This window comes from Geotrypetes seraphini, chromosome 6 (assembly GCF_902459505.1).
Source record: "Geotrypetes seraphini chromosome 6, aGeoSer1.1, whole genome shotgun sequence".
NCBI lineage: Eukaryota > Metazoa > Chordata > Amphibia > Gymnophiona > Dermophiidae > Geotrypetes > Geotrypetes seraphini.
The window spans coordinates 244157700-244180994 of NC_047089.1; the positions used below are offsets into that span (position 1 = coordinate 244157700).

Sequence of the window (23295 nt, forward strand, 5' to 3'; positions counted from 1 at the left end):
TCCCATGGTTAACCACGGGGACAAGGACAAATTCTGTCCCTGTGTCTTTCTCTATAATCAGGAGCCTATCTACATTCCACTCTCATACAGGACATCTGAAAAGCAGCCACCTGATCCTCAATTCACACCTTCATATCCCACTACTGTCTGGATAATCATTCTAGACAGATTAGTCAGTTCGGCCAAGCAGTTCTACAAAATTTATTCTCTACTTAAATGCCAACTTCCCTCCAACCCTTTCAGTTTTGCCAGGTTCATGGTAGTTGTCAATAACCTCTTCTCATGACCGTGGCAGCTTGGGAGTCCCACATGTGAGAATATAATGCCTGCTTTTTCTTGGAGAAAGCAGGGTTGTTCACCTGTAGCAGGTATTCTCCGAGGACATCAGGCATATATTATCACAACCCTCCCACCTCCCCTGAACTGATGGTTCTGTGAACTGTCTGGCAAAAAGGCATCAGCACACGCATGGTATGGGCAGTCTTAAAGTGACAGTACACTTTTTTAACTGTCTGTGCTGGGTTCCGTGGATGTCACCCACATGTAAAAATATATGCCTGCTGTACTTGGAGAACACCTAAGAACATAAGAATTGCCGCTGCTGGGTCAGACCAGTGGTACATCATGCCCAGCAGTCTGCTCACGCGGTGGCCCTCTGGTCTAAGACCAGCGCCATAGCTGAGACTAGCCCTATCAGCGTATGAGCTTGTTCAGCAGGAACTTGTCTAACTTTGTCTTGAATCCCTGGAGGGTGTTTTCCCCTATGACAGACTCCAGAAGATTGTTCCAGTTTTCTACCACTCTCTGGGTGAAGAACTTCCTTACGTTTGTACGAAATCTATCCCCTTTCAACTTTAGAGTGTCCTCTCATTCTCCCTACCTTGGAGAGGGTGAACAACCTGTCCTTATCTACCAAGTCTATTCCTTGAATGTCTCAATCATGTCCCCTCTCAATCTCCTCTGTTCGAGGGAGAAGAGGCTCAGTTTCTCTAATCTTTCGCTGTACGGCAGTTCCTCCAACCCCTTAACCATCCTAGTCGCTCTTCTCTGGACCCTTTTGAGAAGTACCGTATCTTTTTTCATGTACGGCGACCAGTGCTACAGGTGAGCAACCATGCAAGGCAAATCTCCCTTTTACATATATAATTTTCTAAATCCCAGAGGGAAGAAATTAAAAAATATTTTCATTCTTCTTTTGTATATCAAACTGCAAACTCTTGGAATGGGTGCCAGATGAGCTCAGATCTGTCTCACATTATAGATTATATAGAATAAAAAAAAACACAAAAATTTTCTTTTCCAGAAATATGTATTGTGTAAAACTAAATTTTTCTTAGAAGCTCCTAATGATAAAATCAAGGAAACTACGATACATGTGAATGGAAGGGATTATTTTATTGAACAATCCTTAAAAATACTAGGAGTTACTTTAGATAAACATCTTATTCTGATTTAGTATTTAAGAAGAGTATCTCAGTGCTTTGGAAACTTTGCACCATAAAAAAGTACTTTGATGATGCCTCTTTTCATTTGTTAGTACATTCTTCCATTCTGAGTATTCTTGATTATTGCAACATCATAAATCTGGGCGCCTTTAAGAAAATTACCAGGAAACTGAGGATGGTTCAGAATACGGCCATCCGTCTCATCTTTGGTTTGAAGAAATGGGAACATGTTACCCCATCCTATCAAAAATTACACTGGTTGCCATTTGAATCCAGAGCTCTGTTTAAGTTTTCATGTATCTATTACAAAACAGTATTTGGTATGTCACCAGGTTATCTTAACCCGTACTTCACTTTGAGTTATAACAATAAGAGCTCTCGTAGAATACATCTGTTTGCTTTTCCCTCATTAAAATTATGCCATTACAATAGGTTCTTCGAAAGAACCTTTTCTTTCCAGGCAGCTAAACTAAGCTCATGGTGCTTGATGCCTCTTCCTATCTTGACTTTAGAAAGCAGATTAAAACTCAATTATTTAACAGGCTGAGTTCTTAATATTTTATTATAATTAATCTTTTATTTCTTTAAGATTGTTGCACCCTCCTTTTATGGAATGTATGTATTTTTCTTATATTTATATGCATATAACTTGTTGATTTCAATGATTTGCATTGTTTGTATTTCACTTAATTGTTGTGAACTGCCTAGAACTTCCTGGGTATGGCGGTATACAAAATAAAATTATTATTATTATTTGGTTCTGTTTTATTTTCCTTGCAACTTGGTTTATTGTAATTCCTGGAAGAATGTCCTGCTTCTTGCTTGTGAACCGTGTTGAACTTGTTAAGGTATGTATGCTACGCAACGATGCCAAGGATTCCTATTGCATTGGTGAAGATCTCTCTCCTGATGCACCATAAATCAACACTGGTGTGGCTGATAGTGACGCCAAGCCTCTCTTGCAGACATCTTCTAATCTCAACATCAACAGTGTTGAAACCACAGCATTGTGACGGGGAAAGAAGTGCTCCATTCTTTCCTTGAACTTCATGAACTGCTCCTTGAAGGCTGCCATCGACAAAGACATGGACCTTGCACTAGGAAAGTCCATATCCTCCTGTGTCACCTGGGTCGTAATGGAACTGGGGTTTTGAAAGTGTGGGCTCTCACAATGAGCACTTGGAGGACGCCGGTGATTTCCATGCCATTCTTCAACGAGGATCAATGTTGAGACGTCTCAGCCTCTGCCATGTGACTGGCATTGCACTTCCCTCAGCACCGATGAAGCAGAAGATGAATTATTCTCATGCAGTAATCAGGTGATGACCTCTATTGATGCTTGATGTGGAGGATGACTGTGATACACTCAATGTCAATACACTCCCAAGCATGGAAATTGGTGCTTCTGATGCAGACTTTGTGTACCAATCTGTTGAGTGTCTTCTTAGACATGCTGTCATCTAGAACGTAAATGCAGTGAATCAAGTGATTTGATGGAAACCCCCCCACACCAAAATAAGAACTCAAGGTGTATACACCCAAATTGAGTTGATAAGAAAAGAAAAATCTGTAGGAAAAACACCGCATGACAGTGACAGGAGTTATACAGGGGAAGCCCCCCCCCAAACGTCTAAAGTAAAAAAGTAAGGTCGAGACAACCACACACTGTAATACATTTGCTCAGCTCCATGGAAAACTAAGGACTGAGGGTCCTATATACCAGCAGCAAGTAAGAACAGGTGCGCATGCGTATTGAGACACCTTCAAAAACTCTGAGAAAGTACTGGAGAAAAGTTCTTGGTGTCAGGTCAAAAGCGCGCCGGGACAAAGGCGCGCCCAGACAATTGAGCGCAGTGCGGAGGTGCGCGCTGCTCAAAATTACTGTTTTTAGGGCTCCGACGGAGGGGGCGTGGGGGGGAACCCCCCCACTTTACTTAATAGACATCGCGCCGCGTTGTGGGGGCGTTGTGGGGGGTTGTAACCTCCCACATTTTACTGAAAACTTCACTTTTTCCCTGTTTTTAGGGAAAAAGTTAAGTTTACAGTAAAATGTGGAGGGTTACAACCCCCCAAACCCCCCATAACGCCGGCGCGATGTCTATTAAGTAAAGTGGGGGGGGGTTCCCCAACAAAATCCCCCGTCGGAGACCCTAAAAACTGTAATTTTGAGCGGCGCGCGCCTCCGTCTTGCGCTCAGTTGTCGGCGCGCGCCTTTGTCTTTCGCGCCGTTGTCTATGAACCAAAGTTCTTATATGGACTGTGTTGGATGACGATTTCTCTCTTCTGTTTTGGAATGCTCATACCTTTTTTTTTTTCTTATTTCTTCATGGTAGAGACTAATAGAAAAACTGAACCATCATTACCGACCAATCCAGCACTGATAATGGAATAAAAACCAAACTATGTACGAAGAAAGCAATTTTCAGAAGGATCTTCAAAAATGACTAAGCTGTCTGCAAACTGCCTCACCCCCTCCAGTGTGGGAGAAGTATGCATGCTGTCTACAGTGCACACACTTTTCCCCATAAGGTAAAGGCATGATGCTGGGAACAGAGCAGTGCTGTGGCTGTCCTAGTAAATATGGGCAGTTTATTTTTGGCTCTTGCTGTGTACTTCTGACAGGGAATTGATGTCTGCAAACACTCCGGGTACTCACATCCCCTGGGGGCCCCACTGGGCCAGAAAGATTCAGAATGCTATTATAGACCTATGTGCATACAGAAACGGTGGACTTGCAGGCTTCATGGGCAAGCTGAAAATTGCCTTATACTCCATCTAGTTTATAATAATAATAATAACAGCTTATATACCGCAATACCGTGAAGTTCTATGCGGTTTACAAAGATTAAGCAAAGGTACAAATTGATTGACTTTAAGAGGGGAGGAAGAAAGAGGGTTAATAGGACAGGAAATCCATTTATATCTGCTACACAAAACAGTGTGAAAGGAAGCATCATCATAAAATATTTTCCAACGTTGCTCCTGAAGTCATTCCCTTAGGGTGTCTAATATTATTCACCTCTTGTCTGGGAGAATGTTTTTCTCTGAAATAGCGTGATTTATACTGCCAAAGTATTGGAATTTCTCAAATCACTTCTCTTCTCCTCTCCCAAATCACATTCTCCGTTGGCTTTTGGAATATAGCTTCCCCTAAATTGGCTCCAGCCTTAATACTTCTTTGGTCTATTACCCAGAAATATTAACAAAAAAAAAAAAGACAATTTAACTATGAATATACTGTATAATGATTGTGACTATTGGGCAGACTGGATAGACCATTCACAGTTTTTATCTGCTGTCATTTACTATGTTACTATGTTTATACACTTCTCCCTCGGTATTCGCGGGGGATAGGGACAGAGCCGGACTGCAAAATGTGAAAAATCGCGAATAACTTTGTGCCGGCTCTGACCCACCCCCGGACCTTACCTGGTACCTGGTGGTCTCCGCCTCCGATCGCCTCCTTCCGTGCGTGTTGTGTGTTTGCAGGGGCCAGTGCGGGTGCTTTGGTCTCCTCTTTCCCCGCTTCGGTGTCGGGCCGGGCAGAGCGAAGATCATTTCTCTCTGGGCTGGGCAGCCTGTGCCGGCCTTACCTGGTGGTCTAGTGGGCTTTTGGGGCAGGAGCAATCTTCCTACGCTCTTGCCCCGTGCAGATCGCCAATAGGAAATGGCTGCCGTGAGCTCCTGTAGTCTCTCGAGACTATGACAGGAGCTCAAAGCAGCCATTTCCTATTGGCGATCTGCATGGGGCAGGAACGTAGGAAGATCGCTCCTGCCCTGAAAGCCCGCTAGACCACCAGGTTAGGCCGGGATGCCGGGGAGAAGGCGGAAGGGAGGCGGGGAAGGTCCAAAATGAAGCTTTTTTTCTTTTCCCCAAAAAATTGCGAATAACCGAATCCGCGGATTCGGAGGGGGAAGTGTATTGTGTTCAATTCTTAACAATGACCTCATACTTCTCTTTCCAATGGGTTGTGCCTTCTTCATGTCTTATTAACATATTCATGGTTAATCTCTGCATTCATGCCCACCTGGGCCCCAGCCAGTCGGGTTTTCAAGATATCTCTAATGAATATGCATGAATAGGTATGAGTAGGCATGCAAATTTCTCTCATGCATATTCATTAACTAATATATAACAGGACGGTTACAAAAAACTTCCCCACCCCACAGATCTAAATCACAACACAATTAAAGAAGAAGCGTTACTTAGCATAAATACATAATTTATTATACCACATCCAACTTTGTTTATTACCACAACATTTATCCAGAATGAATCCACGCTCTTATCCCAGTAATAAAACTTAGTTGCCGAGAGCTACCCACAGCTCTCTTGAAAACCTGGAACCTGTTGCCAGTCCAATGTACTAGTTGTTCAAATGTGTTTCATATGTTCTTGGTTTTAATTGTACTCCTTGAATCAAGACAAATTAGGCTTAACTTCCTATAGCTATGCAGAAGACATCACCATCCTCCTTCCTTTCGATCAACCTACACACTCCATGACAGACAACCTACACAGAACGCTAGAATCGGTGGCTACATGGAAGAAAGAACAGAAACTAAAACTGAACCCAGACAAAACAAAATTTATACGTCTTGAAATAAACAAAACCCCAACCATAACAAACTTAGTAATAAACTCAATCACATACCTCACTCAACCCACCCCAAGACTTCTGGGAGTGATGATAGACAGAAGCTGTACCATGCAACCACAAATCAACAAAACAATACAGAAGTCATTCATGGTCATGAGAAACTTAAGGCAAATCTGAAAATTCTTTGACCGAAAACAGTTCCAGCTCGTGGTCCAGTCCCTAGTCCTAGGACTTCTAGACTACTGCAACATCCTCTATCTCCCCTGCCCCGCAGTCATGATAAAACAACTATAAACAGTACAAAACACAGTCCTGAGACTGATTTATTCACTGAAGAAATACGACCACATCACTGCCGCATACCTCAACTCACATTGGCTCCCAATACAAGCAAGAATACAATTCAAATTTTACTGTCTACTATTTAAAGCAGTCAATGGAGACAGCCCAGCCTACTTCAACAACCGCCTTACCCAAACTGACACAACCAGACAAAGGAGAACCCAAACACCATTCACGCACCCCCCAATCAGAGGCGTCAAACGCAAAAAAATGTACGATGGCCTACTGGCCACGCAGCAGCGAAACTTGACCACCAATTATCCAATCTACTGATGACGACACCAGTCTACAAAACCTTCAGAAAAGAAATTAAAATCCTGCTATTCAAGAAATCCATCAAGACAAACTAACTCCACAGGAAGTATCTTAAGCCCCCAAAGTAAACTGCTCAAACTATGTAATCTCTTCTGGAATTGTCCAGATAACTTCTAATGTAATCCGCCTTGAACCGCACGGTAATGGCGGAATAAAAGTCACTAATGTAATGTAAAATATATTGAAGCAATGCTGAAAATTAGCTTTCAAATGTATCATCCAGCCAGCCCAACACAGAGCATTGCGTTTCGCACATTGGCGTCGTCAGGAGCTGAAGCTGCATCAGATTTTCAAATCCCAAGTACCTAGTATCCTTTCATTTTGTCGTGGAGCTGCATCTGCACGGCCTCAAAAGCCTTCGCACCCGCTCGAAAGGATCAACAGCACAACATATCTATAAACAAAGTTGAATGTGATGTAATAAATTATGTATTTATGCTAAGTAACGCTTTTTTACTGTATTATTGTATTTCGCTGATTTTCCAGCTCTTTTTAGTGCAAACCGCCTAGAACTTTTGGTTATGGCGGTATAAAAGAATAAAGTTCTTCTTCTTCTTTAATTGTGCTGTGATGCATATTCATTAGGGATATCTTGAAAACCCGACCAGGACAGGTTTAAGAAATCCACGGTGTGAATGTAGAGACTAACCACCATGCTCTCAGACTGCATTTGCACTGTCCAATTCTGTTACCTGCTGCTTTAGCTGGGCTTCCTGCTGCTTCATCTGCTCACATTTATGTTGCGACTCTGACGCTTCATTCAGCAGCTAGTGAACGAGAAGGGTGTGGAAAAAAGGTTATAAGCTTTACACCACATTCTTTCTGTATATAGGGAGGCTTTATGAAAAGGAATGATCCTAGTGAGGCAGATTTGCCATATAAGCTAACATTTGCACAGAAAATGCACCATAAACACAGAGGATCTCTAATTAGAAAACAAATGGTATAAATTAAAGAACTAAGGCCGGTATTGGACAGACTTGCACTGTCTGTGTCCCATATGTGGTGATTTGGTGTAGGATGGGCATCAGAGGGAACTCCACTAATATGGAACATGAGGACATTCCTGGCCAGACTTTACGGTAGATATCCTGCAAACAACGGGATGGTTGGATAGGCTGGATATGCATTAAACTAAGGGGTCCTTTAACTAAGGCGCACTAGTGCATCTTAGCGCACGCTAAATGCTAACGCGTCCATTATATCCCATGGACACGTTAGCACACTTTAGCATAGAAACATAGAAACATAGAAATAGACGGCAGATAAGGGCCACGGCCCATCTAGTCTGCCCACCCTAATGACCCTCCCCCACTTGCGCGCCTTAGTAAAAGGACCCCTAAGAGGGAAAACAGGATAACTCCAAACTTTGAAGAGAATAAAGGAGGCGTGCATCTATAGCACAACATATCTATAACAAAAATAAAGACTGCATGGCACAGTAATAGCTGCAAATGTTTCTATCCTGCTGATGAGACAACATAGCTCCGAAGACTAACTTTACGTGCATTTGCCTTGAAAACTCATTGTGTGATCACCGGTACTACCACGGCACACCACAACAGCAGCTAGAACCAGAGGTGTCATGAACCATCAGCTAGGCAGGGAAAATGCAGAGGGAGCTTTTCAACAATATATTAAAGCAGGGGTGGGAAATCAGGGTCCTTGAGGGCCACAGCCCAGTTGGGGTTTCAAAATGTTCACCAAGAATATGCCCGAGATCTATTTGCATACAAAGGAAGTAGCACATGCAAATCAATCCCATGCACATTCGTCTTGGAAATCTCGAAAACTCAACTGCGGTTGCACAACCCTCTAACAGAACATCCATAGCATCAAGGAAAAAAAATAGCGCCATATTTCTTCACCGAGAGAGTGGTTGATCCTTGGAACGAGCTCCCGGTGCAGGTGATCGAGGCAAACAGCGTGCAAGAATTTAAGAACAAATGGGATGCCCATGTGGGATCCCTTAGAGCAGTGGTCTCAAACTCAAACCCTTTGCAGGGCCACATTTTGAATTTGTAGGTACTTAGATTGTAGATACTTAGGATTCGGAAAAAGCCCAACTATTAAATGAATACTTCTGCTCAGTCTTCACCCGAGAAGCGCCAGGGCTCGGCCCTCAGCTACAGACAAGGGTTGGCTCAGTTGACCCGTTTAGTAACTTTGAGTTTACGCCCAGCAGTGTCTACGGTGAGCTGTCAAAGCTCAAGGTTAACAAAGCAATGGGGCCGGACAACCTGCACCCCAGGGTGCTTAGGGAGCTGAATGATGTCTTGGCGGAGCCACTGTCCGCGCTCTTCAACCTCTCCCTTAGTACAGGCAGCGTCCCGTTGGACTGGAGGACGGCTAACGTCATTCCACTCCACAAGAAAGGCTCAAAGATGGAGACAGCAAACTACAGACCAGTGAGTCTAACATCGATAGTGAGCAAACTAATGGAAACTCTAATCAAACACCAATTAGATAAGATCCTGGATGAGGAGAATCTACGGGATCCCCGACAACATGGATTTACTAAGGGGAGATCCTGCCAATCCAACCTGATCAGCTTCTTTGACTGGGTAACGGGGAAGCTGGATATAGGGGAGTCCCTGGACATCGTGTACCTGGACTTTAGCAAAGCATTCGATAGCGTACCACACCGCAGGTTACTGAGCAAGATGAGTTCTATAGGATTAGGTAACACATTGACAAAATGGGTTGGGAGCTGGCTTGGAGGTAGGCTCCAAAGGGTGGTGGTGAACGGCACCCCCTCCGAAATGACGGAGGTGATTAGTGGAGTACCACAGGGCTCAGTCTTGGGCCCAATCCTATTCAACATCTTTATAAGAGACTTGGCAGAAGGGCTTCGAGGTAAAATAACATTATTCGCCGATGACACCAAACTGAGTAATGTAGTGGGCAAATGCACAACAGACGAAGATTCAGTGCCCGACAACATGATGCACGACCTACTCCTACTGGAGCGATGGTCTAGGACATGGCAACTCAACTTCAATGCCAAAAAATGCAAAGTTATGCACCTGGGCAGCCAGAATCCATGCAAGTCTTATACCCTTAATGGCGAGATCCTAGCAAAAACGGTAGCAGAACGAGACTTGGGGGTAATCGTCAGTGAGGACATGAAGTCTGCCAATCAAGTGGAGCAGGCTTCATCCAAGGCAAGACAAATCATGGGCTGCATACGAAGGGGTTTCGTCAGTCGTAAGGCGGAAGTCATTATGCCATTGTATAGATCCATGGTGAGGCCCCACCTGGAATACTGTGTGCAATTCTGGAGGCCGCATTATCGCAAGGATGTGCTGAGACTGGAGTCGGTGCAAAGAATGGCCACCCGGATGGTCTCGGGACTCAAGGATCTACCATACGAAAAACGGCTTGACAAATTACAGCTATACTCGCTCGAGGAGCGCAGAGAGAGGGGGGACATGATCGAGATGTTCAAGTATCTTACGGGCCGCATCGAGGCGGAGGAAGATATCTTCTTTTTCAAGGGTCCCACGACAACAAGAGGGCATCCGTTGAAAATCAGGGGCGGGAAACTACGAGGTGACACCAGGAAATTCTTTTTCACTGAAAGAGTGGTTGATCGCTGGAATAGTCTTCCACTACAGGTGATTGAGGCCAGCAGCGTGCCTGATTTTAAGGCCAAATGGGATCGGCACATGGGATCTATTCACAGGGCAAAGGTAGGGGAGGGACATTAAGGTGGGCAGACTAGATGGGCCGTGGGCCCTTATCTGCCGTCTATTTCTATGTTTCTATGTTAGAGGGCCGCAAAAAAAATAGTTAATGTCTTATTAAAGAAATGACAATTTTGCATGAGGTAAAACTCTTTATAGTTTATAAATCTTCTTCCCCCCCCCCCCCCCGAAGGCCTGCATGTTTCCCACTTCTTTGCAGTATCCTCCAGCTTTCCCCCTGGCCTCCTGATCTTAGTTTCAACTAATTATCGCAGCCTGAAGAGAGGCTGCCATCGGCCTCCGCAGCACATTCCTTCTGCCGTGGTCCTGCCCCTCCTCTGACGTCAGGGGCAGGATCACGGCAGAGGGAATATGCTGCTGAGGATGACGGCAGCCTGCCAGGATTGCTACAGCACCGACAATCCTCTCTGCAGGCTGCGGTAATTATTTGAAGGTAAGAGCAGGAGACCAGGGGGGAACTGGAGGACACTGCAAAGAGTGGGCAGCACTAGTAAAGACCGCGGGCCACAAAATAGTACCAGGTGGGCCGCATGTGGCCCCCGGGCTGCGAGTTTGAGACCACTGCCTTAGAGGGTTAAGCCAAGGGAACCTGTCACCGGGAGTGGGTCAGTAGAGTGGGCAGACCTGATGGGCTATGGCCCTTATCTGCCGTCATCTTCTATGTTTCTATCTTAAAATAGAATCTGAGATTCTCTTCTTGCGTGTTGTAAGTTACTTTTGGCAGTCTTTTTAGACAGAAAGAGTACATTGAAATATTAGTTTCTTAAGCAGACATCCCTCGTGTTAGCGAGTGCATTTTCCTCCTTTTTTTTCTTACCATATTCCAGTTGTAGCGCTATCTCACCAAGATTTGGTATAGATTTTAGTCAATGGGATTACCGTATGAAGCAAAACCTGAGTAGGTAAAACTTAAAATTGTGAGCTCTCTATCCAGGGCAGTGTATCGTAAACTGTGGGCTGCGGCACCAGCGTGGAGGAGGGGCATGTCCTGTAGGCAGGCAGCCGGTGCCTCTCCTCCTCCAGCACCCTCCCTCTCCCCCCCCCCAGCGGTGGTAATAGGAGGCTCAGGGCCACAGTTGGAAGGCATCCGCACATGCGTGGCCGTGATGTCACACATGCTCGCGATGTCATTGCGTCGACGTCTGCACATTTCTGGATGCCCCCCAGCCGCAGCCCTGCGTTTGGTTCGCCGCAGCTTCAAAAAGTTTGCGGCACACTGATCTAGGGACACAAATATACTCAATGTACCTGAATGCGCAGTGCTTCAATAGCTTTCAGGCTTCGCAGGCAGTATAAAAGAAACGAAGGGGGTGGACAGTCAGCGGCTGGTGACGAGTGGAGATTTTTTTTAGCTGTTGCTGCTGTTACTCCGAGACATGTCTAAGCACTGGCATTGAACATGGAGGAGTGTGTGGTGCGGTGGTTGAATGGAGGAGTGTGTAGTGCGGTGGTTGAAGCTACAGCCTCAGCCCCCTGAGGTTGTGGGTTCAAATCCCGCGATGCTCCTTGTGACCCTGGGCAAGTCACTTAATCCTCCATAGCCCCAGGTACGTTAGATAGATTGTGAGCCCACCGGGACAGAGAGGGAAAATGCTTGAGTACCTGATTGTAAAACCGCTTAGATAACCTTGATAGGCGGTATATAGAAAAATCCTAATAAACTTGAAACTTGAACATCTGGGTTTATGTGGTGGCCATGTAAGATATTCAGCACATAAATTACATAAGTGACACTACATAAAGACAGGACTGACTTTTATGTGGTCTGATTTCACCACTAAACGTAGGTGGTTAAGTGCTGAATATAAGCCCTTAACCGCCTAAGAGCCTATTTTGCCCCCAGGCTGCTCCCCAAAATAGTCCGCTTTGAATTTATTAGTCTGTGGCGATATTAAGTGGCACTAACCAGTTGAATGCTACTGGAATATCAGCGGATAGCCCTAAACAAGCAGTTTAAGGCGGTCAGAAGCCATTCCAAGCTGGTTAAATCCGCTAAGAAGATCGACTGTCGGCTCCGGGCGGTTTTCCCGCAGAGAAGAGAATCCTGCATTCACCGTGGGCCTCATCTGGGGCAGCCTCCTTGGAGCGGCTGGGGCACGGGCAGTGTGTCTGGGAGGGAATGCATGGATGGGAGAACATCGCAGGGGAGGAGACATAGACATCCTGGGACTGTCGGCCAAGTCTCTTCCCTGAAGAAGCCCTTTCTGGAAACGTCAATCGCTCCTCCTAAACTTACTTGCTCCACTTCATCACTGACGCTGAAACCGTGGATTGAAGACAAAGTTTTATTTTATTTTTCTTTCCAGCTTATGATTTATCTTTAATCTTATCTATTGTTTTGCCTTTTGTCTTTGTTTTGTTCTATTTCTATCATTTAAATTTCCCCCTTCTGCTTCTATTCCTTTCTCTCCTCTCTTCTACCTTCCAAAGTATTTAGATCAATGCTGTCTTGTTAAAATGTTTATTTTATTTTTATTTTTCCTCTAACTCTACTTTTCACTTCTCTATTACCCTCCAGGTACTTTAGTTAGATTGTGAGCCTTCGGGACAGTAAGGGAATTTTTCAAGTACCTTTCCTATTTCTAATCTTAATGTATATTTTCTGTAAACCGCTTAGAACCTAACAGATGTAGCGGTATATAAGAAATAAATTACATTACATTACATTAAATCACTTTGAATATCGACCCCAGTACTTATGCGTGTTCAGAGCTCTTACTCGTCCACCAATCGTTGCGCAGTAGCAACTTGCTTGCAAATACTACACATAAGCAGGCCTAGCACTTACAAACTCTCTCTCGCGCTGGTGTTTTTCCTCCGCTTCTTTCATCAGCTGCGTAGTTTGCTGAAGTTTGGCGTCGACCAGCTGTTGCTGCAGCTCCTTGTGTTTGAACGCCTTGTCGATGTGCTGAGAACAGAGTGACAGCTATTGTCAAGAAGACGTCAAAAGGGGAGCATATTTCAGCAGATCACAGGTGTGTGCACGATGCAGGATAAAGTTACAAAAGGTATTTGAGAGGAGTCCCTTACATTTCCCTCCCCCCCCCCAAAAAAAAAAAAAAGCAGGTACGTAGAGCAGAAAAACAGAATGATTGGATGCACCTTTAAGAAAGCTATAAGCAAGAGCTCCAGCTTTTTTCACTTAAGGCCCATGAAAGAGGTCAGAGGAAATCTGATGACTTATCTGTTCCTGATGCATTAAAAGAGCTCAGTTTTGGGACAGAATAGCTGCTTTTTATGTTAAAAGGGGGAGGGGGCAAGAGAGTGCGAGATGTCTAAGTTCCACTGAAAATGGAACTCACGCATGCCCTCCAGGTGGTGTGGTTTTATGTGCACAGATATATGGGCATGGAGGAAGCATTCTGGAACTACGGCCACTATATGCCAACTAGGTGCCTGTGTGTGTCTAGTACCGGGATTCTCAACTCAGACCCTGAGACACACTTAGCAGGTCAGGTTTTCCAGATGGCAGTGCTCAAATCCAAGCTAAAGGCCCACTTTTTTGAAACTGCTTTCCACTCTTAGCTCCCCCTCAGATACCTAGACCGACTAGTGCTGCTCGATTCAGGGAAAAAAAATTTAGATTTGATTCAGCCTATTGAATCTATTTTTCGATTCGATTTTCCTGCCCAATTGGGTGTTTCTTTTCAAACATCCTGGTGGGTTTATTTTATAGCCTCTTCACCCCCTTTGCCTTCTCTTAACCACACTGGCGCTGTGGTGTAAACAAAATAAACAAACAAAAAAGATTTTTCCTCTCTCTGTTAAATCCTAGCTCACGTTTGCGGTCTAACACCAGCTGGCAGGATACACGTTTCAAATCTGACATATTGTAATCACAAAACAGAAAATAAAATTAGTTTTTCTACTTTTCGTTGTCTGGTCATTAGTCAAATCTTGTTGGTCCCAGGCTCTGGTTGTCTTCTGATAACTTGCTTGCCAGGGTCTCCTCCTTTCTTCTTTCTCTGTGCTAACCATCCATCTTCCATCTCTGTCCTCCCCTTCCATTTCCCTGGAGGTCTGGCATCTTTCCTTTTTTTTGTCTTCATCCACAGATCCACCTTTTCTCAACTACCCTTTCATCCAGCATCTCTCCCACCTTCCCCACCACCCCAGGGTCCACCATCTCTCCCTTTATTTTCCCAACTACCCTCCTATCCAGTATCTCTATCCCCCCCTCCACACCATCCCTTGTGTCCATCTTCTCTCCCTTTCTGTTCCTTCCCTTCCTAAATCCCATTGTCCACCATCTTTCTCCCTCTCCTCTGTTTTTAGACCCATTATTTCTTCCTCCCAGAGTCAGGCATATGCACGTCTCTTTGAACCCCCCCTTCCCTCCCTCCCTCCATGTACTTCTACACCAGGGCCCCCCTCCCCTGAAGGCCTGCACCCCACCCCTGAAGGCCTGCGCCCCACCTCTGAAGGCCTGTGCCACCACCTCTGAAGGCTTGCCTGTCCCCCCTGAAGGCCTGTTCCACCACCCCTAAAAGACTGCACCCCCCCCGGAAGGCCTGCGTGTTCCCCCTGACCTCCTGCGCATCCATTTACCTAATTTCAGCAGCCTGCAGAAAGGATCGCCGGTGCTAGCGATCTTTGCAAGCTGCCATAGGTCTTCGGAGCTGTCTTCCTCTGCCGCGGTCCCTCCACTCCTCTGACATCAAAGGCAGGATCGCAGCAGAGGGAAGACAGCTCCAAAAACCTTTGGCAGCTTGCAAAGATCATTAGCACTGGCAAACCTCTCTGCAGGCTGCTGAAATCAGGTGAATGGATGTGTGGGAGACCAGCGGGGAAGCTGAACACCAGCACTTCCAACTGACCCTCACCCTCTAAAGCAGGAGCGGCAGTGGCCGGCCAACAAGAGGCAGTGCTGCCGCTCCTGCTTTAGGGGGCAAGGATCAGTCAACGAATTGGGAGGCCAATTTTTTTTTTGTTTTCAAATTGATTTGACTCGGGCAGCACTAATACCCACTATAACCTCCCAATCCAGAAATGTCCTGTCTAAATTAGATTGTAAGCTCTTCTGAGCAGGGACTGTCTACTGAATGTTAAAATGTACAGCACTGCATATGCCTTTTATTTATCAGATTAACAATGGACTATCATTTAGAATATTGTATACAATTCTGGAGGCCGCACCTTCAAAAAGATATAAACGTGATAAGAGTCGGTTCAGAGGAAGGCTACTAAAATGGGCAATGGTCTTCGCCATAAAACATAGGGGGACAGACTTAAAGATCTTAATATGTTTACTTTGGAAGAAAGGCGGGAGAGGGGAGATATAACAGAAACATTTAAATAACATTTAAATAGAGACGTTGAAATGCACACGAGTCGAATCTCTTTCATTTGAAAGGAAGCTCTGGAATGAGAGGGCATAGGATGAAGTTAAGAGGCGATAGGCTCCAGAGTAATCTAAGGACATACTTTTTTACAGAAAGGGTGGTAGATGCGTGGAACAGTCTCCCTGGAGAGGTGATGGAAACAGACACTGTGTCTGAATTCAAGAGGGCCTGGGATAGGCAGGTGGGATCTCTTAGAGAGAGGAAGAGATAATGGTTACTGCGGATGGGCAGCTCTATGACCTCACAATGCAGGTGTAAAGAGCCTTAGCCTATAGGAAGAAGAGATGCAAATGATAAGAGCCTTATCCAATAGGGAGAGGAGGAGATAGTGGATGCTCTGGATGGGCCACCTGGCCTTTATCTGCCATCATGTGTCTATGTTTCTATAACCATAAAGTTCTATGACATCACAATGCAGGTGTAAAGATCCCTAGCCTATAGGAAGTGGAAATGCAAATGTTAAGAGCCTTAGCCAATAGGGAGAGGAGGAGATAGTGGATGCTGCAAATGGGACTTTGGACTTTTATCTGCCGTCATGTTTCTATGAGATTCTGACATCTAGTAAAAACTTGGTTGTTTCAAAAATATTTTATTTATTTAAAAATTTATAGACCGCATATTGACTATGCGGTTTACAAATTACATACAAATCAATTTAAGCTCCATAAATAAATAAAATATACAAACCATAGTAAAACAGATAACAACAGTTGCAGCCCAGGAAGGCATTCCAACATGGTTTCTATCTTTCGGTTTGTGCACTTTGAATATGTATTGATTTTATAGTAACTGTACTTTTGGACAATGTATCGATCTTTTAAAGATGGTTTTGCCTTATTGTACGAAAAACAAAAGGGAAATCCAACACAATTTGCAGTGAGGAAGAGCACAAGGGAAGACAAAGATAAACTGCAGACAAGCGGACAAGATGCAGGCTATGTTTATTATATCAATTATTGATTGCGGTTAACAAACCAAGGGACCCGACACGGTCCGTGTTTCAGTTAACACGTCTTCATCAGGGGCCCCAGGTTGACAAGGTATCAAACTAAACCGCAAACAAAAATAAACATGAGCCTGTTTAAATCGGAGGTCATCGCTGACCAAAGGTCTCTGTATAAACTTTCTACGAAGCCTGCATCTTGGACGCTTGTCTGCAGTTTTTCTTTGTTTTCCTTTGCTTTATTGTACTCCACCTAGAACTTGATAGTCAACATCTTTTTTAAAAATAATCTCTTTATTGAGCAAAAACTGAATATCATACAAAACAGCAGTTACAAGAGAAAAGGGCAAACATCAGAACCCCATAAAAACAAAACAGGCAAAAACGAGTGCAACACAGAAACCTAGTGCAGTATACCAATTGCCCAACACCAAAGTTTTCAAATTTTATAACCCCCCACCACCCCCAACCCATCCCATCCCAGCCCCCCCACCCCCGAATGGATAGCATGCAATGAAGAAACAAACATGCACAAGAAAAGGTGAGTGTGCGGAGTACTCTAAAAGCAAATGGGAGAGAAAAGAAAGAGGAAAAGAGGGGGATGGTCAACATTTAAGAGTACACTTCTCCCTCCGTATTCGCGGTTTCGATTATTCCTGGTTTTTAGATTGCTGGCTCCTCCCCCCAAATTACATCAGCTTGCATAGAGAAATCACCGATTCCATGCATTTACAAAGAAAATCACTGATTCCCAGTACCTTCTTCACGTGTTTCGCCTCTAAGAACATAAGAATCGCCTCTGCCGAGTCAGACTATAGGTCCATCGTGCTCAGGCCCCCCCAGGTCCGTGACCTGTAGTGATCCTTTACTTAAGACATTTTATCCTTTATAGTACCCCTCTAACTATACCCCTCAATCCCCTTCTCTACTTCAGGAACAGGCCAGGTCTCCCACCATGTTATTCACAGTTTCACCCTATTCACGATGGTTTTTAATAGAAAACAGCGAATAACATATGAAAAAGTTATTTGCGGTTTTTCTGTATTTGTGGTTCTGTTAATCCCTTATCGCAGCGAATACGGAGGGAGAAGTATATATGGGGTGATCTCCAAGGCTCATGCACAAAATCTCTCTGTACTTTCCCATTCCTACCACCTTACGGTCTCTTTTCCAGCAGGCATTTACCTCTTCCCGAAATGCATACTGCTCAATGAGCTTTTTCAATTTGTCCCCCAGTTCCATGTTTTCTTGCCGTAGTTTAGCGTTGTACACGTCATGCTGCTCCATCTGGGCTTGGATTTCGTTCAGCGTCATTTGGAAATGTGTGCTCGCCTCCTTACGCCTCTCCTCATCATCACGTGCTTGCTGGAGATTTTCCTCCTTCGGGGCCAAAATACTTTTTATTAATGGCAGAAGTCTCAGCTCTTGCTGGAAATGCAGAGGACACTTGTGCGTATCACAGAGAAATTATGCTTATTCTCAACAAGATTACCAGATTTAAAGGGGAAACAAAAGCTTTCATACATAAACATTCGCACCGAATATTAGGTTTACCAGTACATAACACTGATTTCAAATTTCAACCCTTCGTCCCAGTACTCTCTTATCAGACCCGTATGTCTGCCATCAGCCAGAAGAAATGACTGTACCAGAGGCAGTTTGTAAAGAAAAGGATACTAAGTACCAGACTTTAGGGCAAAATTTGTTCTTGCCTGCTAATTGTCTTACTTTGAGTCCAACCAGACTAGTCCAGAACCAATGGGTTGTGTCTACTAACTAGCAAATGGAGACTAAACTGTGGGATTAGTTTTGGGAGGGGTCAGGACAGCTTGCAGTACGGTGGGGGAGGTGGGGCAGTGTGTGGGTTCTATTTTTTGGGAGGGGCAGCTTGCAGGATGGTGGGGGAGCAGTGGGGTAGTTTTTAAGGGTGGGGAACTTTGCAGGTAGTGGTACAATTATGGGGCAAGGGCAGTTGAGAGGTAGTTTTGAGAGATGGGAACAGTTAGCAGGATAGTGGGGAAATTCTGGGGTTAGAGTAGTCTGAAGTTGCATCGTCGGAGGCAGGCCAGCCTAGCATAGGCCCCGAGACTGCCTGATGGAACAGCGGTTAAATTAACTCTAGGGCAGCTGTGTGGGGAAGTTAAAAAACACACAGTGAGCTGCTGCTAGGGGGAGGAGAGGTACTGTTGGACATGGAGAAGGGAGAGGGAGAGGTGCTGCTGGACAGGGGAGGAGGGAAAGGCAAGGGAGAGAGGTACTGCTGAACATTGCTATTTCTTGGGTTTTGGCCAGGTACTAGTGACCTGGATTGGCCACTGGGAGAACAGGCTATTGGGCTTGATGGACCATTGGTCTGACCCAGTAAGGCTATTCTTATGTTCTATAATGGGGAAGGGAGAGATGCAGCTGGACAAGGGAGGAGGTTAAGGGAAGGGAGAAGAGGTGCTGCTGGACCTGGCAGAAGGGTAAGGGAAGGGTAAGGTGATGCTAGACTTGAAGGAGAAGGGGAATGAAAAGGAGGGTTAAATGGTGCATGGGGAGAGAGCATATTAGTTGTGAGTGGGGTTGGAGGGAGGGAGGGAAGGAAGGAGAATTGTTGCAGGAGGCATGAGAGTGGTGAGAGGGGGAGAAATGGACATGGGGTGGAAGGGAGGGAGAAATAGTGCATGAGCAGAGAGCATGTTAATTGTGATTGGGTTGGGGAGGAGGGAAGGAAGGAAAATTGTTGCAGGAAGGATGAGAGTGGTGAGAGAGGGAGAAAAAGACATGGGGTGGAGGGGAGGTAGAAATGATGCATGGGGAATATTAGTTGGGACTGAAGGCCGGGAAGGAAGAGAGGGAGAAATGTTACACTAGGGGGGAGATGACTCAAGGAAGGGAGAAATATCAGATCTGGAGAAGGGTGAAGGAAGGAGGGACAGAGAGATGTCAGACCACTGAAGAGAAAGGGGGAGGAAAGAAGAGAAAGATGCTAGATCAGGGAATGGAAGGGAAGGAGGAGAGTAAGATATGATGGAGAGAGAGGTATGATGGAGAGGAGAGAGATGCCAGACTGTGGGAAGATAGGAAAGGAAGGAGAGAGATGTCAAACCACTGGGAGGAGGGAGTGAAGGAGAGAGAGATGCCAGACTATGAAAATGGGGAGGGAAGGAGAGAGAGATGCCAGACTATGAAAATGGGGAGGGAAGGAGAGAGAGATGCCAGATCATGGGAGAGGATAGGAAAGAAAGGTAAGACATGGAAAAGTAGATTTTGAGTATGTCAGCTTTGAGAATTTATATCTGCTGTGCATATTGTGTGTACATGAAAAATGAATGGAAGAAATTGCTTTACAATTAGTAATGGAGGCGAGGTCTGGGATGGAGCTTGAGTGATTGGTGGTTGGGGTACTCTGTTGATATTTGTTAGACTTAGGGGGGTACTTGGCTTGAAGAAGTTGAGAAACACTGCTGTAGGTGATACTGGGTCTTCCATAGACATCCCTTTGTAAGCCTGCTGTACCCAGTGGAGAAGACCTTTAGAAACACAGACATTAAAGACAGCTACCTCAAATCCAAGCCCTGAAACTTCAAAAGTGTCTCCAGTTTACAATCCCGAATATCTTTCAGAGCCGTACCCCCCTTTCACTAGAATAGTGATCTTCTTCATATCAAAATTTACCAAGGCATCTCTCTTAGGTTTGTTTAAACTTTTCCTTCTACTCCAAAGCCAGAGGCTAAAGCTTAGCCACAGCTCTACCAACCCTGAGACCTGCCCAAGGAGCGCTCCACTCCATCAATATCAACACTCGGACAGCCTAACAAACCTGGAACGCTTTAGGAGGCTCTCTTAACCCCTCCAAAATTTCCAGAGTCTTAATGATAACCGCCACCAACTCTTCTCTACAAAAGAGAGAAATTGCAGGAGGAGTATCGACTTCTACCACTGGAAGCTTCTCCTCCACAAGGAGTTCTACAGAACATAAACATAAAGCAAGGGGGAGTTCTGGAAAGTTTAAAAACTGAACTAGGCACTGACAGGTCATTGACCCAATGGAGCGAGAGGCCCAATCATCCAATCTCATCATTTAGGTGTGCCAAGAGCTGCACTAACTAAAGTGTTCTGATCTTTAGGGATGATCCGGTACATAAATCTAAAATTTAGATTAGATTAGCTGTTTTTCGGCAGCTACTGCATCAGAAGCAATACTTGGTGCACTCTGCCAGGGCTGCCATGCTTTGCCACACTACCACTACACTCACTGATCTGAGAGAAATGGAAAACCGATCCAGTTAGCTGAATCTGCATTGCTCCCGACATGACCTGGTCCCTACTTTTAAAGCACTGCTATGGGAGCCACAGAGCAAAGCCAAAGAAAGACAAAGCAGGAACTTACTACTCCCAGTAACACTGCCTCAGTTGTAAAGGAAAAGAGTGCTTTAAGGGCTGGATTCACTTAGCTCACCGATCCTATCTGATCTGTGGGCGATCCGTGGCAGGCCGACTGATCCACAACGCGTCCTTATGCAAATGGGGGTGATCGGAGGCACGCCCCGCACCGACCACACGGATCGCTGCAGAGCGATCCTGACGCATGCACAGACCATCTTCTTTGCCTGTAGATGGTCTGCGCATGCTCTCCGAACAAGGAAGGAAGGGGGAGGGAGGGAAGCAATCAGAAAAAAATGTAAAGCTCTTCGTTTATGCTGAGTTAATGTTTTCGCAGTCCCAGCGGCGGTGTTAGGAGAATTTTGGGCCCTGGCTTCCAAGCTTTAATTTGCAGTTAGCTGTGAGTTGCCCGGGTCTCTCCCCTGCTTCCCCTAATAAAAGTCTCTCTCCATTCTTCCTCGTTTGCTCCTTCTTATGGACTCATCGTGCAAATCTAGCTGGAGCTGCTTTTACTTGCGAGCCCGCGAGTTTAAAGCGGGGCTGCACTGCGGCGTGTTCTGCAGCCCCACTTTAAACCCACAGGTTAAAACCACGGGCTCGCACTGCAGGGAAGGGCGGCAATTGCAGGAGAGTCGGGGTGGCAAGAGCAGGAGATGTGCCTCATTAAGAGGGGCAGGAGAGTTGGCAGGGACGTGAGCGACTGGTCCTCAGCAGTCGCTTCTTTTTTGATCGGGCAGCCCTGGTCGGTGTTGCTGAAATTGTTTTGTGAATCGCTGCCTTTCCCTCACTTGCATGCATGGATCGGATCGGGAGGAAGGTTAGTGAATTCAGGTCGGGGTCGCAAAGTGGTCGCAAACTGCTCGGGACACGATCGTTAAGGTTAGTGACTCTAGCCCTAAGTCTATTAAGCTTACCGCTTATCTTTTCTTAAAGAGATAGCATTCAGGAAAAATTAAATACTGCCTAATGCAGGGAAGGCAACAGAGCCAGCACTGGGGGGGGTGACTAAGCCCTTTAAGAGCCGCCAGTTCAGTGCAGCCTTTCCATCGCCGCAAATTAACCCTTTCAGGACCATAAGGATCGTAGGCCAATTTTTGTGGTTTTGACGACATTTTTATGGTAAAAAGGGCTTGCAGATGCCAAAAAATTGATTTTTTTTGTGAAATATCATTATTTTTATTTAAAAAAATCACACTTCTGGCTTATGGACAGTGTGGCAAGTGAATCTTCTCGTCAATCTGGCAACGACGCTAATGAATGAATTTCGGAACCAGTTTGTTTACATAAAGGCAGTATCCTATGGAATCCGTACATATCAAATTTAGAACTGTAGACTATCCCAATCAAAATTTATAGTATTTTAAAGTTATGGGACAAATATGTCCCTTGGTCCTGAAAGGGTTAAGAGCCGCCAGTCCAGCATGGCTCATTCATTGTGGGAGTAGTCAGTGCGGCTCTTTCATCATAGGACAAGTTCAGCGCAGCCCTTCGCAACATGCACCCTTTTGCTATTTAGAACAATTAAACTTTTGTTTTCACCCCGATCAGCACTCCACCTCGAACCAGCATGTCATGTTGCGCATGTGATGGTGGTGGGGATCCAAAAGTGTCCGATCATCACTCCACTTCGATCCACACCCCCACCTCAATCAATATGATCCAGCATGTCATGCGGTTGCAGGTACCTCGATCCAGCATGTCAAAGTGCTGCGCTGAACTTGTCCTGTGACGAAAGGACCGCACTGAACTGGCAGCTCTCAATTGGCGGCGATGGAAGGGCCGCGATGAAGTGCCCCGTTCTGCTCTGTGGTGCTTGAGCACCCCCCCCAATGTTGAGCAAACTCCTAGACTATGGCCAGGGATGGAGCCATTTTCATTGGGTTTAGCACCCCTAATCATTTTGAAAAGTTGGCTCCTACGAGGGGAGGGACTCATAAGAACATAAGAATTGCCACTGCTGAGTCAGAGCAGTGGTCCTTCATGCCCAGCAGTCCGCTGGAGGGTGTTTTCCCCTATAACAGCCTCTGGAAGGGCGTTCCAGCTTTTTACCACTCTCTGGGTAAAGAAGAACTTCCTTACGTTTGTACGGAATCGATCCCCTTTCAACTTTAGAGAGTGCCCTCTCGTTCTCCCTACCTTGGAGAGGGTGAGCAAACCTGTCTTTATCTACTTTGACTTGAATCCCTGGAGGGTGTTTCCCCCTATGACAGACTTCGGAAGAGCATTCCAGTT

At 45.4% G+C, this 23295-nt stretch overlaps 1 protein-coding gene across 3 annotated transcripts in view; it reads right to left on the reverse strand.

Moving 5' to 3' along the window:
- TXLNG (taxilin gamma) overlaps positions 1-23295 on the reverse strand; it is a 136510-nt gene that overhangs the window by 18798 nt on the left and 94417 nt on the right. For all 3 annotated transcript variants that reach the window (XM_033949412.1, XM_033949411.1, XM_033949413.1), the window contains exons 5-7: positions 17881-18075; positions 13199-13318; positions 7396-7470 (exon numbers count right to left, since the gene is read on the reverse strand). In XM_033949412.1, coding sequence (XP_033805303.1) covers positions 7396-7470; positions 13199-13318; positions 17881-18075 — 390 coding nt within the window. The remainder of the gene's footprint in view (positions 1-7395; positions 7471-13198; positions 13319-17880; positions 18076-23295) is intronic.